This window comes from Clinocottus analis, unplaced genomic scaffold, assembly GCF_023055335.1.
Source record: "Clinocottus analis isolate CAN_PGR_092001 unplaced genomic scaffold, fCliAna1.0.p SCAF_14, whole genome shotgun sequence".
NCBI classification, from domain to species: Eukaryota; Metazoa; Chordata; class Actinopteri; order Perciformes; family Cottidae; genus Clinocottus; species Clinocottus analis.
This window is the reverse complement of record NW_027175865.1, coordinates 18,881,151-18,901,375: the sequence shown is the minus strand read 5'-3', so window position 1 is coordinate 18,901,375 and position 20,225 is coordinate 18,881,151. Positions and strand designations below refer to the sequence as shown.

Sequence of the window (20,225 nt, the reverse complement as noted above, 5' to 3'; positions counted from 1 at the left end):
ATGGAACATTTAAAAAAATGAAGTCTTGATGGAACTACATCAAGACTTGAGACACGATCTTGATGGAAAATTTAAAAAAAATGAATTCTTAAATATAATGTTTTCAACTCTGTTCCGTGTGAAACGTCGTTTAAGAGCATAAAAATGAGTAAGCGCAGCTTACGGGCAGTACAGTGATGAAAGCTTCAGGTCTTCATGAAAATATCATACAATTTGAAGTTCCGATATTCTGAGACACTTTCTTGATGGAACATTTAAAAAAATGTTTTTGAGAAAATCCAGTTTTCAACTCTGTTCAGTCTGAAACTTCGTTTGAGAGCATAAAAATCACTAAGTGCAGCTTTCAGGTAATATAGTGATGAAAGCTTCAGGTATTCATGAAAATATCATACAATTTGAAGTTCAAATGTTCTGAGACACAATCTTGATGGAAAATTTAAAAAAAATGAATTCTTAAAGATAATGTTGTTTTCAACTCTGTTCAGTCTGAATCGTCGTTTGAGAGCATAAAAATGAGTTAACCCAGCTTACGGGAAGTATAGTGATGAAAGCTTCAGGTCTTCATGAAAATGTCATGCAATTTGTAGTTCCGATGTTGTGAGACACTTTCTTGAGGGATCATTTTAAAAAATGATGTCTTTGAGAAAATCCAGTTTTCAACACTGTTCAGTCTGAAAAGTCGTTTGAGAGCATAAAAATCAATAAGTGCAGCTTTCGGGCAGTATAGTGATGAAAGCTTCAGGTATTCATTAAAATATCGTATAGTTTGATGTTCAAATGTTCTGAGAAACTTTCTTGATGGCAAATTTAAAAAAAATGAATTCTTAAAGAAAATCCAGTTTTCAACTCTGTTCCGTGTGAAATGTCGTTTAAGAGCATAAAAATAAGTAAGCGCAGTTTACTGGCAGTATAGTGATGAAAGCTTCAGGTCTTCATGAAAATATCATACAATTTGAAGTTCAAATGTTCTGAGACACGATCTTGATGGAAAATTTAAAAAAAAAAAAGAATTCTTAAATATAATGTTGTTTTCAACTCTGTTCCGTGTGAAACGTCGTTTAAGAGCATAAAAATGAGTAAGCGCAGCTTACGGGCAGTACAGTGATGAAAGCTTCAGGTCTTCATGAAAATATTGAGAAAATCCAGTTTTCAACTCTGTTCAGTCTGAAAAGTCGTTTGAGAGCATAATAATCAATAAGTGCACCTTACGGGCAGTGTAGTGATGAAAGCTTCAGGTATTCATTAAAATATCGTATAATTTGACGTTCAAATGTTCTGAGAAACTTTCTTGATGGCAAATTTAAAAAAAAATGAATTCTTAAAGAAAATCCAGTTTTCAACTCTGTTCCGTGTGAAATGTCGTTTAACCCTCGTGTTGTCCTCACTCATTCCTCCCACACCCCGTGTCCTGCGGAGTCAATCTGTCTTCGCTAAAGAGCTTTCGATCAGCGCGAGCACACCAACGAGGCCGACCGCGGGATTACGCCGATGTGAATAATATGTAATTTCATAGTGTCCTTATCCGCACATAACAACTTGTGACACCTCATTTCAATTTGAATCAATTCAGTTCATTTTGAATAGCTCAGAATAACAAATACACATTATTATTATTATTTTCTTTTTTTTGTAAACGCCTCAGAGGGCTTTACAATCTGGACACGTACGAAATGAAGTCACGCGTCTTGGCTAAAGAGCCTTCAATCAGCGCGAGCGCACCAACGAAGCCGACCGCGGGATTACGCAGATGTGAATAAATTGTGTATAAATACAGCGTATAAGTACACCCCTTTCATAGAACGAGAAGCGCGGGCGGGTCGAACGGCTGGAACGCGATCCCGTCCAGGCCGATCGAATGGGCTCTGGCCGCGACCGTGGTGTTACGTGTGCGGGCGCGCGCGCCAGAACCACAGCTCGCAGTGCTACCGGAGAACGAAAGAGCTCGCGGGGGAACTCGAAAGCTTCGTCGGTGGTCTGCGTTTCGAACCGTGATCCTGTGGGGGACACATTTATGCGCGCGCGCGTGTGTGTGTGTGTGTGTGTGTGTGTGTGTGTGTGTGTGTGTGTCTGTGTGTGTGTGTGTGTGTGTCTGTGTGTGTGTGTGTGTGTGTGTGTGTGTGTGTGTGTGTGTGTGTGTGTGTGTGTGTGTGTTCTGTGTTGTTGCTTGTAACACTGGTGATGACTAAATAAATGTAAGAAAAAAACAATACAATGCAACTGTCTTGTCATGTCTTTATTTGTATTATTTATTTATTTTCATTTAGCATACTGGATGACTTGTAATACAACGTAAAACTCGGGTCGAGTTTTACGTTGTATTACAAGTCAATACTTGTAATACAACGTAAAACTCGGGTCGTTTCGACCCGAGGACGAGACCGAGGGCTCACGGGTCATTCTGACGAGAAATGCGGGTCATTTAGACCCCGGGGACGAGGCCGGGAGCTCGGTGATATACGCGGGTCATTCTGACCCCGGGGACGAGGCCGGGAGCTCGACGATAAACGCGGGTCATTTAGACCCCGTGGACGAGGCCGGGGACGAGGCCGGGAGTTCGGCGATATACGCGGGTCAGTCTGACCCCGGGGGACGAGGCCGGGAGCTCATCGATAAACGCGGGTCATTCTGACCCCGGGGACGAGGGCTTTGAGCTCGGCAATATACGCGGGTCAGTCTGACCCGGGGGACGACGGCGAGGGGAGGGCTCGGCGATGAACGCGAGTCATTTTGACCCGCGGGACGAGGCCGAGGGCTCGCTCAAACTCGAGGGTCGAACAAACCCCAGGGCGACGGCGAGGGCTCGGTGGAAAGACGCGGGTCGTTTTGACCCGAGGACGACGGGCCTTAGGGATTCATACGTACATGCATGCATGCATGCATACGTATACACTGGTAGTGGATCATTTTGTGACCCTGAGACCGCGATACACACAAATACATAAACACTCGGACGTGGGTCTTTTTGACCCCGAAGCCAACAGGAGGGTTAAGAGCATAAAAATGAGTAAGCGCAGTTTACTGGCAGTATAGTGATGAAAGCTTCAGGTATTCATGAAAATATCATACAATTTGAACTTCAACTGTTCTGAGACACGATCTTGATGGAAAATTAAAAAAAAAAAAGAATTCTTAAAGATAATGTTGTTTTCAACTCTGTTCAGTCTGAATCGTCGTTTGAGAGCATAAAAATGAGTAAGCACAGTTTACGGCCAGTATAGTGATGAAAGCTTCAGGTATTCATAAAAATATCATACAATTTGTAGTTCCGATGTTCTGAGACACTTTCTTGATAAAACATTTAAAAAAATGAAGTCTTTGAGAAAATCCAGTTTTCAACTCTGTTCAGTCTGAAAAGTCGTTTGAGAGCATAAAAATCAGTATGTGCAGCTTTCGGGCAATATAGTGATGAAAGCTTCAGGTATTCATTAAAATATCGTATAATTTGACTTTGAAATGTTCTGAGAAACTTTCTTGATGGCAAATTTTAAAAAAAAGAATTCTTAAAGAAAACGTTGTTTTCAACTCCGTTCAGTGTGAAACGTCGTTTAAGAGCATAAAAATGAGTAAGCGCAGTTTACTTGCAGTATAGTGATGAAAGCTTCAGGTCTTCATGAAAATATCATACAATTTGTAGTTCCGATGTTCTGAGACACTTTCTTGATGGAACATTTAAAAAAATGAAGTCTTTGAGAAAATCCAGTTTTCAACTCTGTTCAGTCTGAAACTTCGTTTGAGAGCATAAAAATCAATAAATGCAGCTTACGGGCAGTATAGTGATGAAAGCTTCAGGTATTCATGAAAATATCATACAATTTGAAGTTCAAATGTTCTGAGACACAATCTTGATGGAAAATTTAAAAAAAAATGAATTCTTAAATATAATGTTGTTTTCAACTCTGTTCCGTGTGAAACGTCGTTTAAGAGCATAAAAATGAGTAAGCGCAGCTTACGGGCAGTACAGTGATGAAAGCTTCAGGTATTCATGAAAATATCATACAATTTGTAGTTCAAATGTTCTGAGACACGATCTTCATGCCAAATTTAAAAAAAAAAAAGAATTCTTAAAGATAATGTTGTTTTCAACTCTGTTCAGTCTGAATCGTCGTTTGAGAGCATAAAAATGAGTAAGCGTAGCTTACGGGCAGTATAGTGATGAAAGCTTCAGGTCTTCATGACAATATCAAACAATTTGTAGTTCAAATGTTCTGAGACACGATCTTGATGGAAAATTAAAAAAAAAATGAATTCTTAAAGAAAATCCAGTTTTCAACTCTGTTCCGTGTGAAATGTCGTTTAACCCTCGTGTTGTCCTCACTCATTCCTCCCACACCCCGTGTCCTGCGGAGTCAATCTGTCTTCGCTAAAGAGCCTTCGATCAGCGCGAGCACACCAACCAGGCCGACCGCGGGATTACGCCGATGTGAATAATTGTGTATAGATACAGCGTATAAGTACACCCCTTTCATAGTGTCCTTATCCGCACATAACAACTTGTGACACCTCATTTCAATTTGAATCAATTCAGTTCATTTTGAATAGCTCAGAATAACAAATACACATTATTATTATTATTTTCTTTTTTTTTGTAAAAGCCTCAGAGGGCTTTACAATCTGGACACGTACGAAATGACGTCACGCGTCTTGGCTAAAGAGCCTTCGATCAGCGCGAGCGCACCAACGAAGCCGACCGCGGGATTACGCAGATGTGAATAAATTGTGTATAAATACAGCGTATAAGTACACCCCTTTCATAGAACGAGAAGCGCGGGCGGGTCGAACGGCTGGAACGCGATCCCGTCCAGGCCGATCGAATGGGCTCTGGCCGCGACCGTGGTGTTACGTGTGCGGGCGCGCGCGCCAGAACCACAGCTCGCAGTGCTACCGGAGAACGAAAGAGCTCGCGGGGGAACTCGAAAGCTTCGTCGGTGGTCTGCGTTTCGAACCGTGATCCTGTGGGGGACACATTTATGCGCGCGCGCGCGTGTGTGTGTGTGTGTGTGTGTGTGTGTCTGTGTCTGTGTGTGTGTGTGTGTGTCTGTGTGTGTGTGTGTGTGTGTGTGTGTGTGTGTGTGTGTGTGTGTGTGTGTGTGTTCTGTGTTGTTGCTTGTAACACTGGTGATGACTAAATAAATGTAAGAAAAAAACAATACAATGCAACTGTCTTGTCATGTCTTTATTTGTATTATTTATTTATTTTCATTTAGCATACTGGATGACTTGTAATACAACGTAAAACTCGGGTCGAGTTTTACGTTGTATTACAAGTCATCACTTGTAATACAACGTAAAACTCGGGTCGTTTCGACCCGAGGACGAGACCGAGGGCTCACGGGTCATTCTGACGAGAAATGCGGGTCATTTAGACCCCGGGGACGAGGCCGGGAGCTCGGTGATATACGCGGGTCATTCTGACCCCGGGGACGAGGCCGGGAGCTCGACGATAAACGCGGGTCATTTAGACCCCGTGGACGAGGCCGGGGACGAGGCCGGGAGTTCGGCGATATACGCGGGTCAGTCTGACCCCGGGGGACGAGGCCGGGAGCTCATCGATAAACGCGGGTCATTCTGACCCCGGGGACGAGGGCTTTGAGCTCGGCAATATACGCGGGTCAGTCTGACCCGGGGGACGACGGCGAGGGGAGGGCTCGGCGATGAACGCGAGTCATTTTGACCCGCGGGACGAGGCCGAGGGCTCGCTCAAACTCGAGGGTCGAACAAACCCCAGGGCGACGGCGAGGGCTCGGTGGAAAGACGCGGGTCGTTTTGACCCGAGGACGACGGGCCTTAGGGATTCATACGTACATGCATGCATGCATGCATACGTATACACTGGTAGTGGATCATTTTGTGACCCTGAGACCGCGATACACACAAATACATAAACACTCGGACGTGGGCCTTTTTGACCCCGAAGCCAACAGGAGGGTTAAGAGCATAAAAATGAGTAAGCGCAGTTTACTGGCAGTATAGTGATGAAAGCTTCAGGTCTTCATGAAAATATCATACAATTTGTAGTTCCGATGTTCTGAGACACTTTCTTGATTAAACATTTAAAAAAATGAAGTCTTTGAGAAAATCCAGTTTTCAACTCTGTTCAGTCTGAAAAGTCGTTTGAGAGCATAATAATCAATAAGTGCAGCTTACGGGCAGTGTAGTGATGAAAGCTTCAGGTATTCATGAAAATATCATACAATTTGAACTTCAACTGTTCTGAGACACGATCTTGATGGAAAATTTAAAAAAAAAATGAATTCTTAAAGATAATGTTGTTTTCAACTCTGTTCAGTCTGAATCGTCGTTTGAGAGCATAAAAATGAGTAAGCACAGTTTACGGCCAGTATAGTGATGAAAGCTTCAGGTATTCATAAAAATATCATACAATTTGTAGTTCCGATGTTCTGAGACACTTTCTTGATAAAACATTTAAAAAAATGAAGTCTTTGAGAAAATCCAGTTTTCAACTCTGTTCAGTCTGAAAAGTCGTTTGAGAGCATAAACATCAGTATGTGCAGCTTTCGGGCAATATAGTGATGAAAGCTTCAGGTATTCATTAAAATATCGTATAATTTGACTTTGAAATGTTCTGAGAAACTTTCTTGATGGCAAATTTAAAAAAAAAGAATTCTTAAAGAAAACGTTGTTTTCAACTCCGTTCCGTGTGAAACGTCGTTTAAGAGCATAAAAATGAGTAAATGCAGCTTACGGCCAGTATAGTGATGAAAGCTTCAGGTCTTCATGAAAATATCATACAATTTGTAGTTCCGATGTTCTGAGACACTTTCTTGATGGAACATTTAAAAAAATGAAGTCTTTGAGAAAATCCAGTTTTCAACTCTGTTCAGTCTGAAACTTCGTTTGAGAGCATAAAAATCAATAAATGCAGCTTACGGGCAGTATAGTGATGAAAGCTTCAGGTATTCATGAAAATATCATACAATTTGAAGTTCAAATGTTCTGAGACACAATCTTGATGGAAAATTTAAAAAAAAATGAATTCTTAAATATAATGTTGTTTTCAACTCTGTTCCGTGTGAAACGTCGTTTAAGAGCATAAAAATGAGTAAGCGCAGCTTACGGGCAGTACAGTGATGAAAGCTTCAGGTATTCATGAAAATATCATACAATTTGTAGTTCAAATGTTCTGAGACACGATCTTCATGCCAAATTTAAAAAAAAAAAAGAATTCTTAAAGATAATGTTGTTTTCAACTCTGTTCAGTCTGAATCGTCGTTTGAGAGCATAAAAATGAGTAAGCGTAGCTTACGGGCAGTATAGTGATGAAAGCTTCAGGTCTTCATGACAATATCAAACAATTTGTAGTTCAAATGTTCTGAGACACGATCTTGATGGAAAATTAAAAAAAAAATGAATTCTTAAAGAAAATCCAGTTTTCAACTCTGTTCCGTGTGAAATGTCGTTTAACCCTCGTGTTGTCCTCACTCATTCCTCCCACACCCCGTGTCCTGCGGAGTCAATCTGTCTTCGCTAAAGAGCCTTCGATCAGCGCGAGCACACCAACCAGGCCGACCGCGGGATTACGCCGATGTGAATAATTGTGTATAGATACAGCGTATAAGTACACCCCTTTCATAGTGTCCTTATCCGCACATAACAACTTGTGACACCTCATTTCAATTTGAATCAATTCAGTTCATTTTGAATAGCTCAGAATAACAAATACACATTATTATTATTATTTTCTTTTTTTTTGTAAAAGCCTCAGAGGGCTTTACAATCTGGACACGTACGAAATGACGTCACGCGTCTTGGCTAAAGAGCCTTCGATCAGCGCGAGCGCACCAACGAAGCCGACCGCGGGATTACGCAGATGTGAATAAATTGTGTATAAATACAGCGTATAAGTACACCCCTTTCATAGAACGAGAAGCGCGGGCGGGTCGAACGGCTGGAACGCGATCCCGTCCAGGCCGATCGAATGGGCTCTGGCCGCGACCGTGGTGTTACGTGTGCGGGCGCGCGCGCCAGAACCACAGCTCGCAGTGCTACCGGAGAACGAAAGAGCTCGCGGGGGAACTCGAAAGCTTCGTCGGTGGTCTGCGTTTCGAACCGTGATCCTGTGGGGGACACATTTATGCGCGCGTGTGTGTGTGTGTGTGTGTGTGTGTGTGTGTGTGTGTCTGTGTCTGTGTGTGTGTGTGTGTGTGTGTGTTCTGTGTGTGTGTGTGTTCTGTGTTGTTGCTTGTAACACTGGTGATGACTAAATAAATGTAAGAAAAAAACAATACAATGCAACTGTCTTGTCATGTCTTTATTTGTATTATTTATTTATTTTCATTTAGCATACTGGATGACTTGTAATACAACGTAAAACTCGGGTCGAGTTTTACGTTGTATTACAAGTCATCACTTGTAATACAACGTAAAACTCGGGTCGTTTCGACCCGAGGACGAGACCGAGGGCTCACGGGTCATTCTGACGAGAAATGCGGGTCATTTAGACCCCGGGGACGAGGCCGGGAGCTCGGTGATATACGCGGGTCATTCTGACCCCGGGGACGAGGCCGGGAGCTCGACGATAAACGCGGGTCATTTAGACCCCGTGGACGAGGCCGGGGACGAGGCCGGGAGTTCGGCGATAAACGCGGGTCATTTAGACCCCAGGGATGGGGCCAGGAGTTCGGCGATATACGCGGGTCAGTCTGACCCCGGGGGACGAGGCCGGGAGCTCATCGATAAACGCGGGTCATTCTGACCCCGAGGACGAGGGCTGGGAGCTCAGCAATATACGCTGGTCAGTCTGACCCGGGGGACGACGGCGAGGGGAGGGCTCGGCGATGAACGCGAGTCATTTTGACCCGAGGGACGAGGCCGAGGGCTCGCTCAAACTCGAGGGTCGAACAAACCCCAGGGCGACGGCGAGGGCTCGGTGGAAAGACGCGGGTCGTTTTGACCCGAGGACGACGGGCCTTAGGGATTCATACCTACATGCATGCATGCATGCCTACGTACACTGTTAGTGGATCATTTTGTGACCCTGAGACCGCGATACACACCACTATATTACCTGAAAGCTGCACTTATTGATTTTTATGCTCTCAAACGAAGTTTCAGACTGAACAGAGTTGAAAACTGGATTTTCTCAAAGACTTCATTTTTTTAAATGTTCCATCAAGAAAGTGTCTCAGAACATCGGAACTACAAATTGTATGATATTTTCATGAAGACCTGAAGCTTTCATCACTATACTGGCCGTAAGCTGCATTTACTCATTTTTATGCTCTTAAACGACGTTTCACACGGAACAGAGTTGAAAACAACATTTTCTTTAAGAATTCTTTTTTTTTAAATTTGCCATCAAGAAAGTTTCTCAGAACATTTGAACGTCAAATTATACGATATTTTAATGAATACCTGAAGCTTTCATCACTACACTGCCCGTAAGCTGCACTTGTTGATTTTTATGCTCTCAAACGAAGTTTCAGACTGAACAGAGTTGAAAACTGGATTTTCTCAAAGACTTCATTTTTTTAAATGTTCCATCAAGAAAGTGTCTCAGAACATCGGAACTACAAATTGTATGATATTTTCATGAAGACCTGAAGCTTTCATCACTATACTGGCCGTAAGCTGCATTTACTCATTTTTATGCTCTTAACCCTCCTGTTGGCTTCGGGGTCAAAAAGACCCACGTCTGAGTGTTGTGTATCGCGGTCTCAGGGTCACAAAATGATCCACTACCAGTGCATACGTATGCATGCATGCATGTACGTATGAATCCCTAAAGCCCGTCGTCCTCGGGTCAAAACGACCCTCGCCGTCGCCCTGGGGTCTGTTCGACCCTCGAGTTTGAGCGAGCCCTCGGCCTCGTCCCTCGGGTCAAAATGACTCGCGTTCATCGCCGAGCCCTCCCCTCGCCGTCGTCCCCCGGGTCAGTTTGACCCGCGTATATTGCCGAGCTCTCGGCCCTTGTCCCCGGGGTCAGAATGACCCGCATTTATCGATGAGCTCCCGGCCTCGTCCCCCGGGGTCAGACTGACCCGCGTATATCGCCGAACTGGGGTCCCTGGGGTCTAAATGACCCGCGTATATCGCAGATCTCCCGGCCTCGTCCACGGGGTCTAAATGACCCGCGTTTATCGTCGAGCTCCCGGCCTCGTCCCCGGGGTCAGAATGACCCGCATATATCACCGAGCTCCCGGCCTCGTCCCCGGGGTCTAAATGACCCGCATTTCTCGTCAGAATGACCCGTGAGCCCTCGGTCTCGTGAGCCCTCGGTCTCGTTTTACGTTGTATTACAAGTCATCCCGTATGCTAAATGTAAATAAATAAATAAATAAATAAATAAAAGATACAAATAAAGACATGACAAGACAGTTAGACAGTTGCATTGTATTGTTTTTTTCTTACATTTATTTAGTCATCACCAGTGTTACAAGCAACGACACACACGCGCGCGCGCGCATAAATGTGTCCGCCGCAGGATCACGGTTCGAAACGCAGACGACCGATGTAGCGTTCGAGTTCCCCCGCGAGCTCTTTCGTTCTCCGGTAGCACTGCGAGCTGTGGTTCTGGCGCGCGCGCCCGCACACGTAACACCACGGACGCGCGTCCAGCGTCACGTACATCCCGTCCGTAGGCGTCGGCGTAGCGAGATTCCGAGGGGGGCCGGCGCCGGGGGCCGCGACGGCGTTCGGGTGCGCGACGAACCCTCTGCGGAACCTCTCTCGTCCGATCTCGATCTTCAGACGCTCCGCGGTGTCCAGAAACGTGTCGCCGGAGGAGGTGGGGGGGGAGGGGGGGGGGGGGGCAAACGGGCGAACAGACGTTCGGATTCGGTCGCGGCGGCGGCCCGCCCCTCGGGCAAACGCGGAATCGTCAAAGGCCCGGTCCCGGTCCCGGTCGCGGTCCCTCTCTCGATCGACGCTGTCGGACGCGACTCTCCACGCTCTCAGCAGCGGCGGCGGCGCTTGGTCCGCCCTCTGCGGAAACATCACCCGTCGCCTGGTTTCTCGAGCGGGAGCGGAATCGTCCCAGGCCGGCACGGTCGCGGCCAGAGCCCATTCGATCGGCCTGGACGGGATCGCGTTCCAGCCGTTCGGCCCGCCCGCGCTTCTCGTTCTATGAAAGGGGTGTACTTATACGCTGTATTTATACACAATTTATTCACATCTGCGGTCGGCTTCGTTGGTGCGCTCGCGCTGATCGAAGGCTCTTTAGCCAAGACGTCATTTCGTACGTGTGTGCGTCATTTAGTACGTGTCCAGATTGTAAAGCCCTCTGAGGCGTTTACAAAAAAAAAAGAAAATAATAATAATAATGTGTATTTGTTATTCTGAGCTATTCAAAATGAACTGAATTGCTTCAAATTGAAATGAGGTGTCACAAGTTGTTATGTGCGAATAAGGACACTATGAAAGGGGTGTACTTATACGCTGTATTTATACACAATTTATTCACATCGGCGTAATCCCGGGGTCGGCCTCGTTGGTGTGCTCGCGCTGATCAAAGGCTCTTTAGCGAAGACAGATTGACCCCGCAGGACACGGGGTGTGCGAGGAATGAGTGAGGACAACACGAGGGTTAAGAGCATAACAATGAGGGAATGCAGCTTTCGGGCAGTTTTGTGATGAAAACATCAGGTATTTATTAAAATATCATACAACTCGGAGATTCGGTGTTTGTTAAGAGTTGATAAATGTATGGATGCATGTAATTACAATTGTTCAAGGGGAGGCGCTGTTGCGCCTCATATGGCATGAAGTCACGTGACACCACTACCTTATAAGGGAGATGTTCGCTCTCTTCTTCTCTCGGTCTTACCTGACTCTCACGGAAGAGCAGCTTGTCCTAAAATAAACAATGCCGTGCATTGATGGCTGAAGAGACAAACGCCTGAACGTCCGTTCATTCCTAAGAATTAAGATTCCGCTGTGCAGGTAGGCAGAAGGTATAAGCCTACCTGTCAACAGGTTATGGGCCCAGCTAACGGAGAATGATTCTAAAATTTTGACGGACACGTGCGCGGATTGCTAGCAAGACTACGCTAGCAGACAGAAGCAAAGAGCTAGTTTAGCGCCGGTAGTGCCGGGAAGCTAAAGCTTGGCTGAAAAGGAGCTAAACTGAGCTACAAACAGAAAAAGTCATGACAAACAGAGGCAAGAGCAAGTGGCCCACGTTTGACGGGAGAGCAGAGGAGTATGAGCTCTGGGAAGAAAGGATGCTATGCTGCATGCATGGAGCGGGGCTGAAACGCACGATCCTCACAGAGCCCCAAGGACCACTGACGGTTGAAGAACAGGCTGAGGATGATAAACTGAATGCTGACGCCTATTGTGCATTGGCGCCGCTACTTGACAATACGAGCTTGGGACTAATATTCAGAGACACGAAGGACAAGGGCAGAGAGAGTCTCAAAGTGTTAAAAGAACATTACATCGGAAAAGGTAGACCCCGGATTGTCTCCCTGTATATAACAATGACTGCTCTGAAGAAAGCTGACAACGAGACTGTAACTGAATATATTATCCGAGCTGAGCAGATCATTACGGCACTCAGGGGTGCAGGTGAAGCACCGAGTGAGGGACTGATGATGGCGATGGTCATGAGGGGGTTACCGGAGAAGTACAAGCCATTCACACTGATGGTGACACATGGTTCAGCAGACATGACGCTGGGAGAGTTCAAGGCAAAGTTGAGAAATTTCGAGGCTTCAGAAGACTTAGACCCTGTCACGGAAGAGGCGGGAGAAAGGGTGCTGAGGGCCCAAGCTGCGCCAAGGAAAAAGACCGTGCCAGTGGAGATAGTGTGTTGGCGATGCGGAGAAAAGGGCCACAGAAGGAACGACTGCACAGAGAAAGTTTGGTGTAGCTTTTGCAAAAGCAAGGGACACACAGACAAGGCATGCTCAAAGAAGGAGCGTGAACAGAGCACCAGGTGTGCGTGTGTCCAAGATGGCGGCGACGGCGGTGGCTGTAGAGCGGGTCGTGAACAAGATGGCGCCCGGGGAGCTGCGGGAGGAGACCGCACCTTCAGGGCACACACCGAAGATGTTAGCCTCTCAGGCCAACAGCTGCGGACCCAGAGAAAGGGGCTGATCGTGGACACGGGTGCGTCGTCCCACATCATCAACGACAGGAGCAAGTTCAAGAGCTTCGACAGCACCTTCAAGCCAGAGAGGCACAGCATGGAACTGGCAGACGGGAAGCGTACCGTCGGGGTGGCGCAAGGCAGGGGAGACGCACAGGTATGCCTCATAGACAGCGATGGCCGCCGGTGTACAGTGACTTTAAAGAACGCGCTCTACATTCCCTCGTATCCTCAAGAACTCTTCTCAGTGAAGTCTGCTACCTCTCACGGTGCCAAAGTACTCTTCAAAGAAGGTAATGATGTCATAGTGATGCCGGGTGGCACAAGGTATAATATTCATGTATATCAAAGAATGTACTACTTGCAAACCGAGTGTGATATAGACGATGTGTGTCATGTCAGCTATGATATGCAGACATGGCATGAAATAATGGGTCACTGCAATTACGAAGATATTTTGAAACTGCAGGATGTCACAGAAGGCATGCACATCAGAGGTGAAAAGCGTAGGCCTGTTAAAGAATGTGCAGTGTGCATAGAGGGAAAATTTACTCAAACGAGAAACAGATATCCGACTGACAAGGTAAAGACACCACTTGAGCTGGTAAACACAGACCTAACTGGTCCAGTAAACAATGAGTCCATAGATGGTTTTAAGTACATGCAGTCTTTTACAGATGTGTGTACGGGGGCAGTGCTTGTTTACTTCCTGAAAGCAAAAAGTGATACAATTCAGGCCACTGAGAAATACCTGGCAGATGTAGCGCCTTATAGCACTGTGAAATGCATTAGATCAGATAACGGGACAGAGTTCACTAACAGAGGGTTTCAGACGCTACTGAGAAAGAACAAAATCAGACACGAGACTTCCTGTCCTTACTCCCCGCACCAGAACGGGACAGCGGAAAGGGAAGGGCGCACTCTTTTCGAGATGGCCAGATGTAAGCTTATTGACAGTGATCTACCGAAGAGTCTCTGGCATTACGCCATCCAGGAAGCAGCCTATACTAGGAACCGGTGCTTTAACAAACACACTGGCACTACTCCATATACAGCAATGACAGGTAAAAGATGCAATCTAGCCGAGGTACATAAGTTTGGTTCAGTGTGCTATGCCTACCAGCAAGACAGAGGGAAGCTAGATTCTAGATGTGAGAAAGGACTCTTTGTCGGCCATGAGAAGAGCAGTCCTGCCTATCTAGTTTACTACCCCGATAAAGGAAAAGTGCAGAAGCACAGACTGGTAAAGTTTGTCACCAAGACAACATGTGAAAACGAGACTCAGACAGAGGAGCTAGGACTGAACCCCAAAGCAGGTTGTGACAAGAGCATAGATGTTTCACAGCCTAGTGTACTGAGCACAGAGGTACGGGCTGATAGTCCACAGTCAACGTCAGAGGATGATGGCGAAAAGCAACCTAGGATGACGCCACATGCCTCAGACAGTGGGAGATATCCCGTCAGAGAGCGTAAAGCCCCGGGGTATCTGAGAGATTACACTACGGAAGGTACTGATGACGACAGTACACTCATTAGTGTAGATTATTGCTACCGAGCCGTTTGTGGTGTACCTCTGACCTTTAAAGAGGCCATGACATCAACTGAGTCGGGAAAGTGGAAGGAAGCGATGGACGAGGAGATGAAGTCCCTAGAGGACAACCAGACCTTTACCCTGACTAAGTTACCAAAGGGCAGGAAGACAGTGGGAAGAAGGTGGGTATACTCGATTAAGGATGACATTGACGGACACGACCAGTACAAAGCTAGGTTTGTAGCGAAAGGGTACAGTCAGAGAGCGGGAATAGATTATGGCGAGACATTCTCACCAACAGCAAATCTTACAAGTATACGGGTAGTGATGCAGAAGGCAGCTCAAGACGATTTGATCCTGCATCAAATGGACGTGAAAACAGCCTATCTGCACGCACCCATTGATCGAGATATCTACATGGAACAACCTGAAGGTTACGAAAAAGAGGGAGAGAAGCTAGTGTGTAAACTAGAGAAATCAATTTACGGCCTGAAGCAGTCGGGGCGTAATTGGAATGAGATGCTCCACACATGTCTTGTAGATGACGACTTCACTCAGAATCTGACTGACCAGTGCGTCTACACAAAAGAGTCTACAGAGGCAGGAAAGGTAATGGTAGTTATCTGGGTGGATGATCTTATCATTGCAGCCAGCAATACAGAGAGTCTTGAGAAAGTGAAGAACATGTTGTCTACCAGATTTAAAATGAAGGACCTGGGTAGGTTGAAGTATTTTCTGGGCATTGACTTCAGCCAGTCCGATGGCTGTGTAAAAATGTCGCAACAAAGATATGTTGAAAAGATACTGAAACGTTTCGACATGCAGGACTGCAGAACTAGAGAAACACCATGCGACCCAAAGTTAGACTACTCTGAAGACGCGTCTAAAATGTCTGATGTGAAGAAGTACAGAGAGGCTGTTGGCAGTCTCATTTACTTAACGACCTGTACACGTCCTGACATATGTTTTGTGGTGAGCAAGTTATCACAGCATTTTGCCGACCCTACAGATGAACATTGGGTTACGGTGAAACATGTTTTGCGTTATCTCAAGGGTACTGCAGACAAACAGCTTTGTTTCAGAAAGAGCAGAGAGGGTCTAGGTTTACAGGCATATAGTGACGCAGACTGGGCTGCGGACGCTAGCGACAGACGCAGTACCACAGGGTATTGTGTGTGTATGGGTAAAGACAGCTCCTTAGTCTCTTGGAAAACCAAGAAGCAACCCACGGTAGCATTATCCGCATGCGAAGCCGAGTACATGGCCCTAGCTCTAACAATACAGGAGTGTATTTATTTGGAGCAATTACTGGGAGGTATAGATGCCTATGTGTACAAGAAAACGGTCGTTTATGAGGACAACCAGGGGACAATTGCGCTTGCCAGAAACCCTGTATGTAGACAAAGATGTAAGCATGTGGACATTAAATATCACTTCATTAGGTCTACCATAAGGGAAGATAAGATGTCACTTGCCTACTGTCCCACAGACGACATGGTCGCTGATGTTATGACAAAGCCCGCATCCAGACTTAAGCTGAAGAACTTTGCAGGATTTATGTTTGGTGTGTAAAAATGTTGACTTCTGAATATGCCTTTTTTGTTTGTTTTGTTTATGATGTAAAAGTTGTACATTATACATGTCATTCATAAGTGGGAGTGTTAAGAGTTGATAAATGTATGGATGCATGTAATTACAATTGTTCAAGGGGAGGCGCTGTTGCGCCTCATATGGCATGAAGTCACGTGACACCACTACCTTATAAGGGAGATGTTCGCTCTCTTCTTCTCTCGGTCTTACCTGACTCTCACGGAAGAGCAGCTTGTCCTAAAATAAACAATGCCGTGCATTGATGGCTGAAGAGACAAACGCCTGAACGTCCGTTCATTCCTAAGAATTAAGATTCCGCTGTGCAGGTAGGCAGAAGGTATAAGCCTACCTGTCAACAGTGTTCTTGAACACTTTCTTGATGGAAAATTAAAAACATGATTTCTTTAAGAAAATCTTTTTTTTTTTTAAAAACTCTGTTCAGCTTGAAACGTCGTTTGAGAGCACAAAAATGAGGAAATGCAGCTTTCGGGCAGTATAGTCAAGAAACCATCAGGTATTCATTAAATTATCATCTAACTTGTAGGTATGGTGGTCTGAAATGCTTTTTTAATGGAAATAATAAAAAAAAAATCTTTAAGAAAATCTAGTTTCAATTCTGTTCATCTTGAAACGTCGTTTAAGAAAATAAAAAAGATTAAATGCAGCTTTCGAGCAGTATAGTGATTAAAACATCAGGTATTCATTAAAATATCATACAACTTGTAGATTCGGTGTTCTTGAACATTTTCTTTATAGAAAATTTTAAAAAATTATTTCTTTAAGAAAATTTATTTTTCCAACTCTGTCCAGCTTGAAACTTCGTGTAAGACCATAAAAATGAGGAAACGCAGCATTAGGGCAGTACAGTGATGAAAACATCAGATATTCATTAAATTATCATCTAACTTGTAGGTCCGGTATTCTGAAACACTGTCTTGATGGAAAATTTTAAAAAATGGATTCTTCAAGAAAATCTAGTTTTTAACTCTGTTGAGCTTGAAACGTCGTTTCAGAGCATAAAAATCAGGAAACGCCACTTTCAGACTGTACAGTGATGAAATGATCATTAAAATATCATACAACTTGTGTTCTGAGACACTTTCTTTTTATAAAATTAAAAAGAAAAAAGATTTCTTACTCTTTTCAGCCTGAAACGTCATTTAAGAGCATAAAAATGAGGACATGCAGCTTTCAGGCAGTCTAGTGATGAAAGCATCAGGTATTCCTCAAAATATCATACAACTTGTAAGTCTGGTGTTCTAAGACACTTTCTTGATGAAAATAAAAAAAAGAATTCTTTAAGAAAATCTTGTTTTCAACTCTGTTCATTTTTAAACGTCTTTTAAGAGCATAACAATAAAGAAATGCAGCTTTCAGGCAGTATATTGTCTCATTCTGACAACCATACATAAAAGAAAATCTTGAAAATGATCAGGGGTGCCCAAGCTTTTTTACACTACTTAAATTAGCTATTTCCATCATCAGCTCCAGATTTATTTTTTTAACTGCTTCAAAAATTGATGATGGAAGTAGCAGTCACAAGCATTCTCACTGGTAGCTGAAAGGAAAAATGTAAATGAATAATTGATACTTGTTATATCATTTACACAAACAGGTCCTTGGAGTCAAACCAATACTATCAGATGGAGATAGTGATGACAAGGGCAGACAGGAAAAAGGAAATCCAACAGGAAAATGGCTAAACTATACATGGTATACAGTATTCACTCGTACAAAATACCAAAGATCAAACTTTAACAGACACAAGAAAATCTTAACATTAATCGAACATAGACAATTTTTGGAAGGATTGGCCGGTTGACTTAGCAGAAAGTGAGAGGAACATAAATACCATAACTACTGATGTCATCGTCAGGGAAAATGATTGATTCTTCGAAGTACATCAAATGAGAAGCTGAGAAATCTTTTTTTCTATATTTCATCAAGTGGTGTGGTGTTTGCAACATGGACATCTATGATTTTCAGTGATCTCAATCTGCATCATTTCATACAATGAATAGTTTTGTATTGGTTGAAATTGTTTGGTACTGGCTTACATTAGCATATTTTATTTTACAGGAAGAAACAATGATTGGATATACATTTTAAAATACAGAGAATTTGATTTTATTCATCATTTTTCATGCATATATAGGCTTACAATTTCACTTGGGTTTTAAAAGTGTTAAAAAAACATTTGTTAAATTTAATTTGGATTATAAATCTGAATCTTATCATTTGATAAGATATGATAGTAGTCATTTTATTTTTGGAGAGCTCAAACAACAGAAAATGTGTCTGTCAAAAAACCTCCAATCTGAATTCCACCTGCCCAAAACTAACCTTTTTCATGTGAATTCAGAATGTTTTCCATCGTGCTAATGGCGACTTTAAAAGGTTGAGTAGGTATTTAAATAAAAGGAGCTTTGCCTTGACACATGAGGCCCTTCAGGCTAGCAGCTTTCTGTTTAAATGAATATCAATCATGCCTCCCAGGCTGAGCTGTCACCGCAGGGCTGCGATTGGTTCACAGTAGACCAACCTGCAGCAGCCTGTGAAAGCTGCTGTGTCAGTGTCCATTCAGTGACAACAATGACTGTGAATAACTAATGAGCTCTGTCCAGGCTGAATTTGGCTCATGCACTATTCTCGGAGTAGCTTTGAACATGACCAGCAGCCTCCGTGGCCCAAACGCTGGACCAGCGAAGAATAGCAATGCGTTCATGAAGAACAATCAATTGTAGCATTAATACCAAAGAAGATACACTGCAGGAGGATACAAAAACATTTCCATTTGGATTACTTAATTTAAATGTATTTGATTTTTTAGAGGTTCTTAGGTTTTTAGGGAAGCTTTGACATCAAGAAGGTTGGAGTAAAGAAAATCAAAAATGAAACCGAGACTCTTTCTCACCTGCCTGGCAATGCTCTACTGTTTGAGTAAGTACAGTTTAGGTTTTACATTCAATGTGTTTGGTTCAGCTGTTGGAGAGTTCAGATGAGAACTATGAACTTTGCCAAGTCCAGAAAGCAGAGGATGCTGCTTCAGCTCCATCTGTTCTGTTGCTGCTTTGACTTTAAGTAAACTGAAACTGAAATGGTTGGTGCCCAGGTTATTAATCACCCAGATTATAGCCTGAAATCATAATCATTATCATAACAGCTTCCTTTTTATAGATCCTATTGTTCCCCATTGAATCAATAAGTTTCACAAGATCTGTGTTCCAACCGCATCGTTATATCGCCTCTGTAAATTTCTGAAATGGTTGTAAAGTTATGAGAGACAAGCTTCTGCTCTGTTCTCATTTACTAATCAGGTATTATTATTAATAAAGGACTGAATGATCTGTTCCACTCTGTTCAGATGACTGTATGCTATTATCAATATCTATATGGATGTGAATTGTTTTTCATAGATTGCTTGCACAAATATGTACAATATACAAACTTAAAGTGTCTGTAAATATCTGCATATGTTTATATAGCATTAAGTTCCATAACATTTTTTAGATCTGGTAATCTTTATGTACACTTTGACAAAAAGCATTATCACAACATTGCCTTGTCGTCTTGGAAGGAGGGCAAGCTTCAGAGCCACACAGTCAAACTACAAAGTATGAACCTTCAATACAAATGTATAATGCAGTACAAACAGATTTTTGCCTTTAGAACAATATACAAATTAAATGACATTGTGTTCCTTTCTCGGTAAGCAAAAGCCTATTGAATGGACATGTCCTTTGGGTGATTCTCTAAATAACTTCTAAAAATATGTATATTTACTGCTCAAAATATTTCAATCTTGAATGAACATTAAAAGGTTCAAATTGAAGGTCATCTACACACTAACCAAGAAAGTTCATTTTTGCACTCATACATTACTTTTCTGGAGATTTCCACTAAGCAATTTCCACTGAAAGACTGAACAGCAGTTGAAAGCTCCTGAAAATGCCTATAAGTGGATCTGGAGTTCATATTCTATTTGAAACTTGGTCATATTGTTTGCAACAGGGTTTCATTTTTTGAAGTGATGCAGAAAATACTTTTTCTGTGCAC

At 43.6% G+C, this 20,225-nt stretch overlaps 1 protein-coding gene across 1 annotated transcript in view; it reads left to right on the top strand.

Moving 5' to 3' along the window:
• Positions 1 to 19,054: 19,054 nt before the first annotated feature.
• The window catches only part of si:ch211-57n23.4 (immunoglobulin superfamily DCC subclass member 3), a 53,404-nt gene continuing 52,233 nt past the window's right edge, over positions 19,055 to 20,225 (top strand). Inside the window, exon 1 of the mRNA XM_068576020.1 lies at positions 19,055 to 19,109. Coding sequence (XP_068432121.1) covers positions 19,061 to 19,109 — 49 coding nt within the window. The 5' untranslated portion in view covers positions 19,055 to 19,060. The remainder of the gene's footprint in view (positions 19,110 to 20,225) is intronic.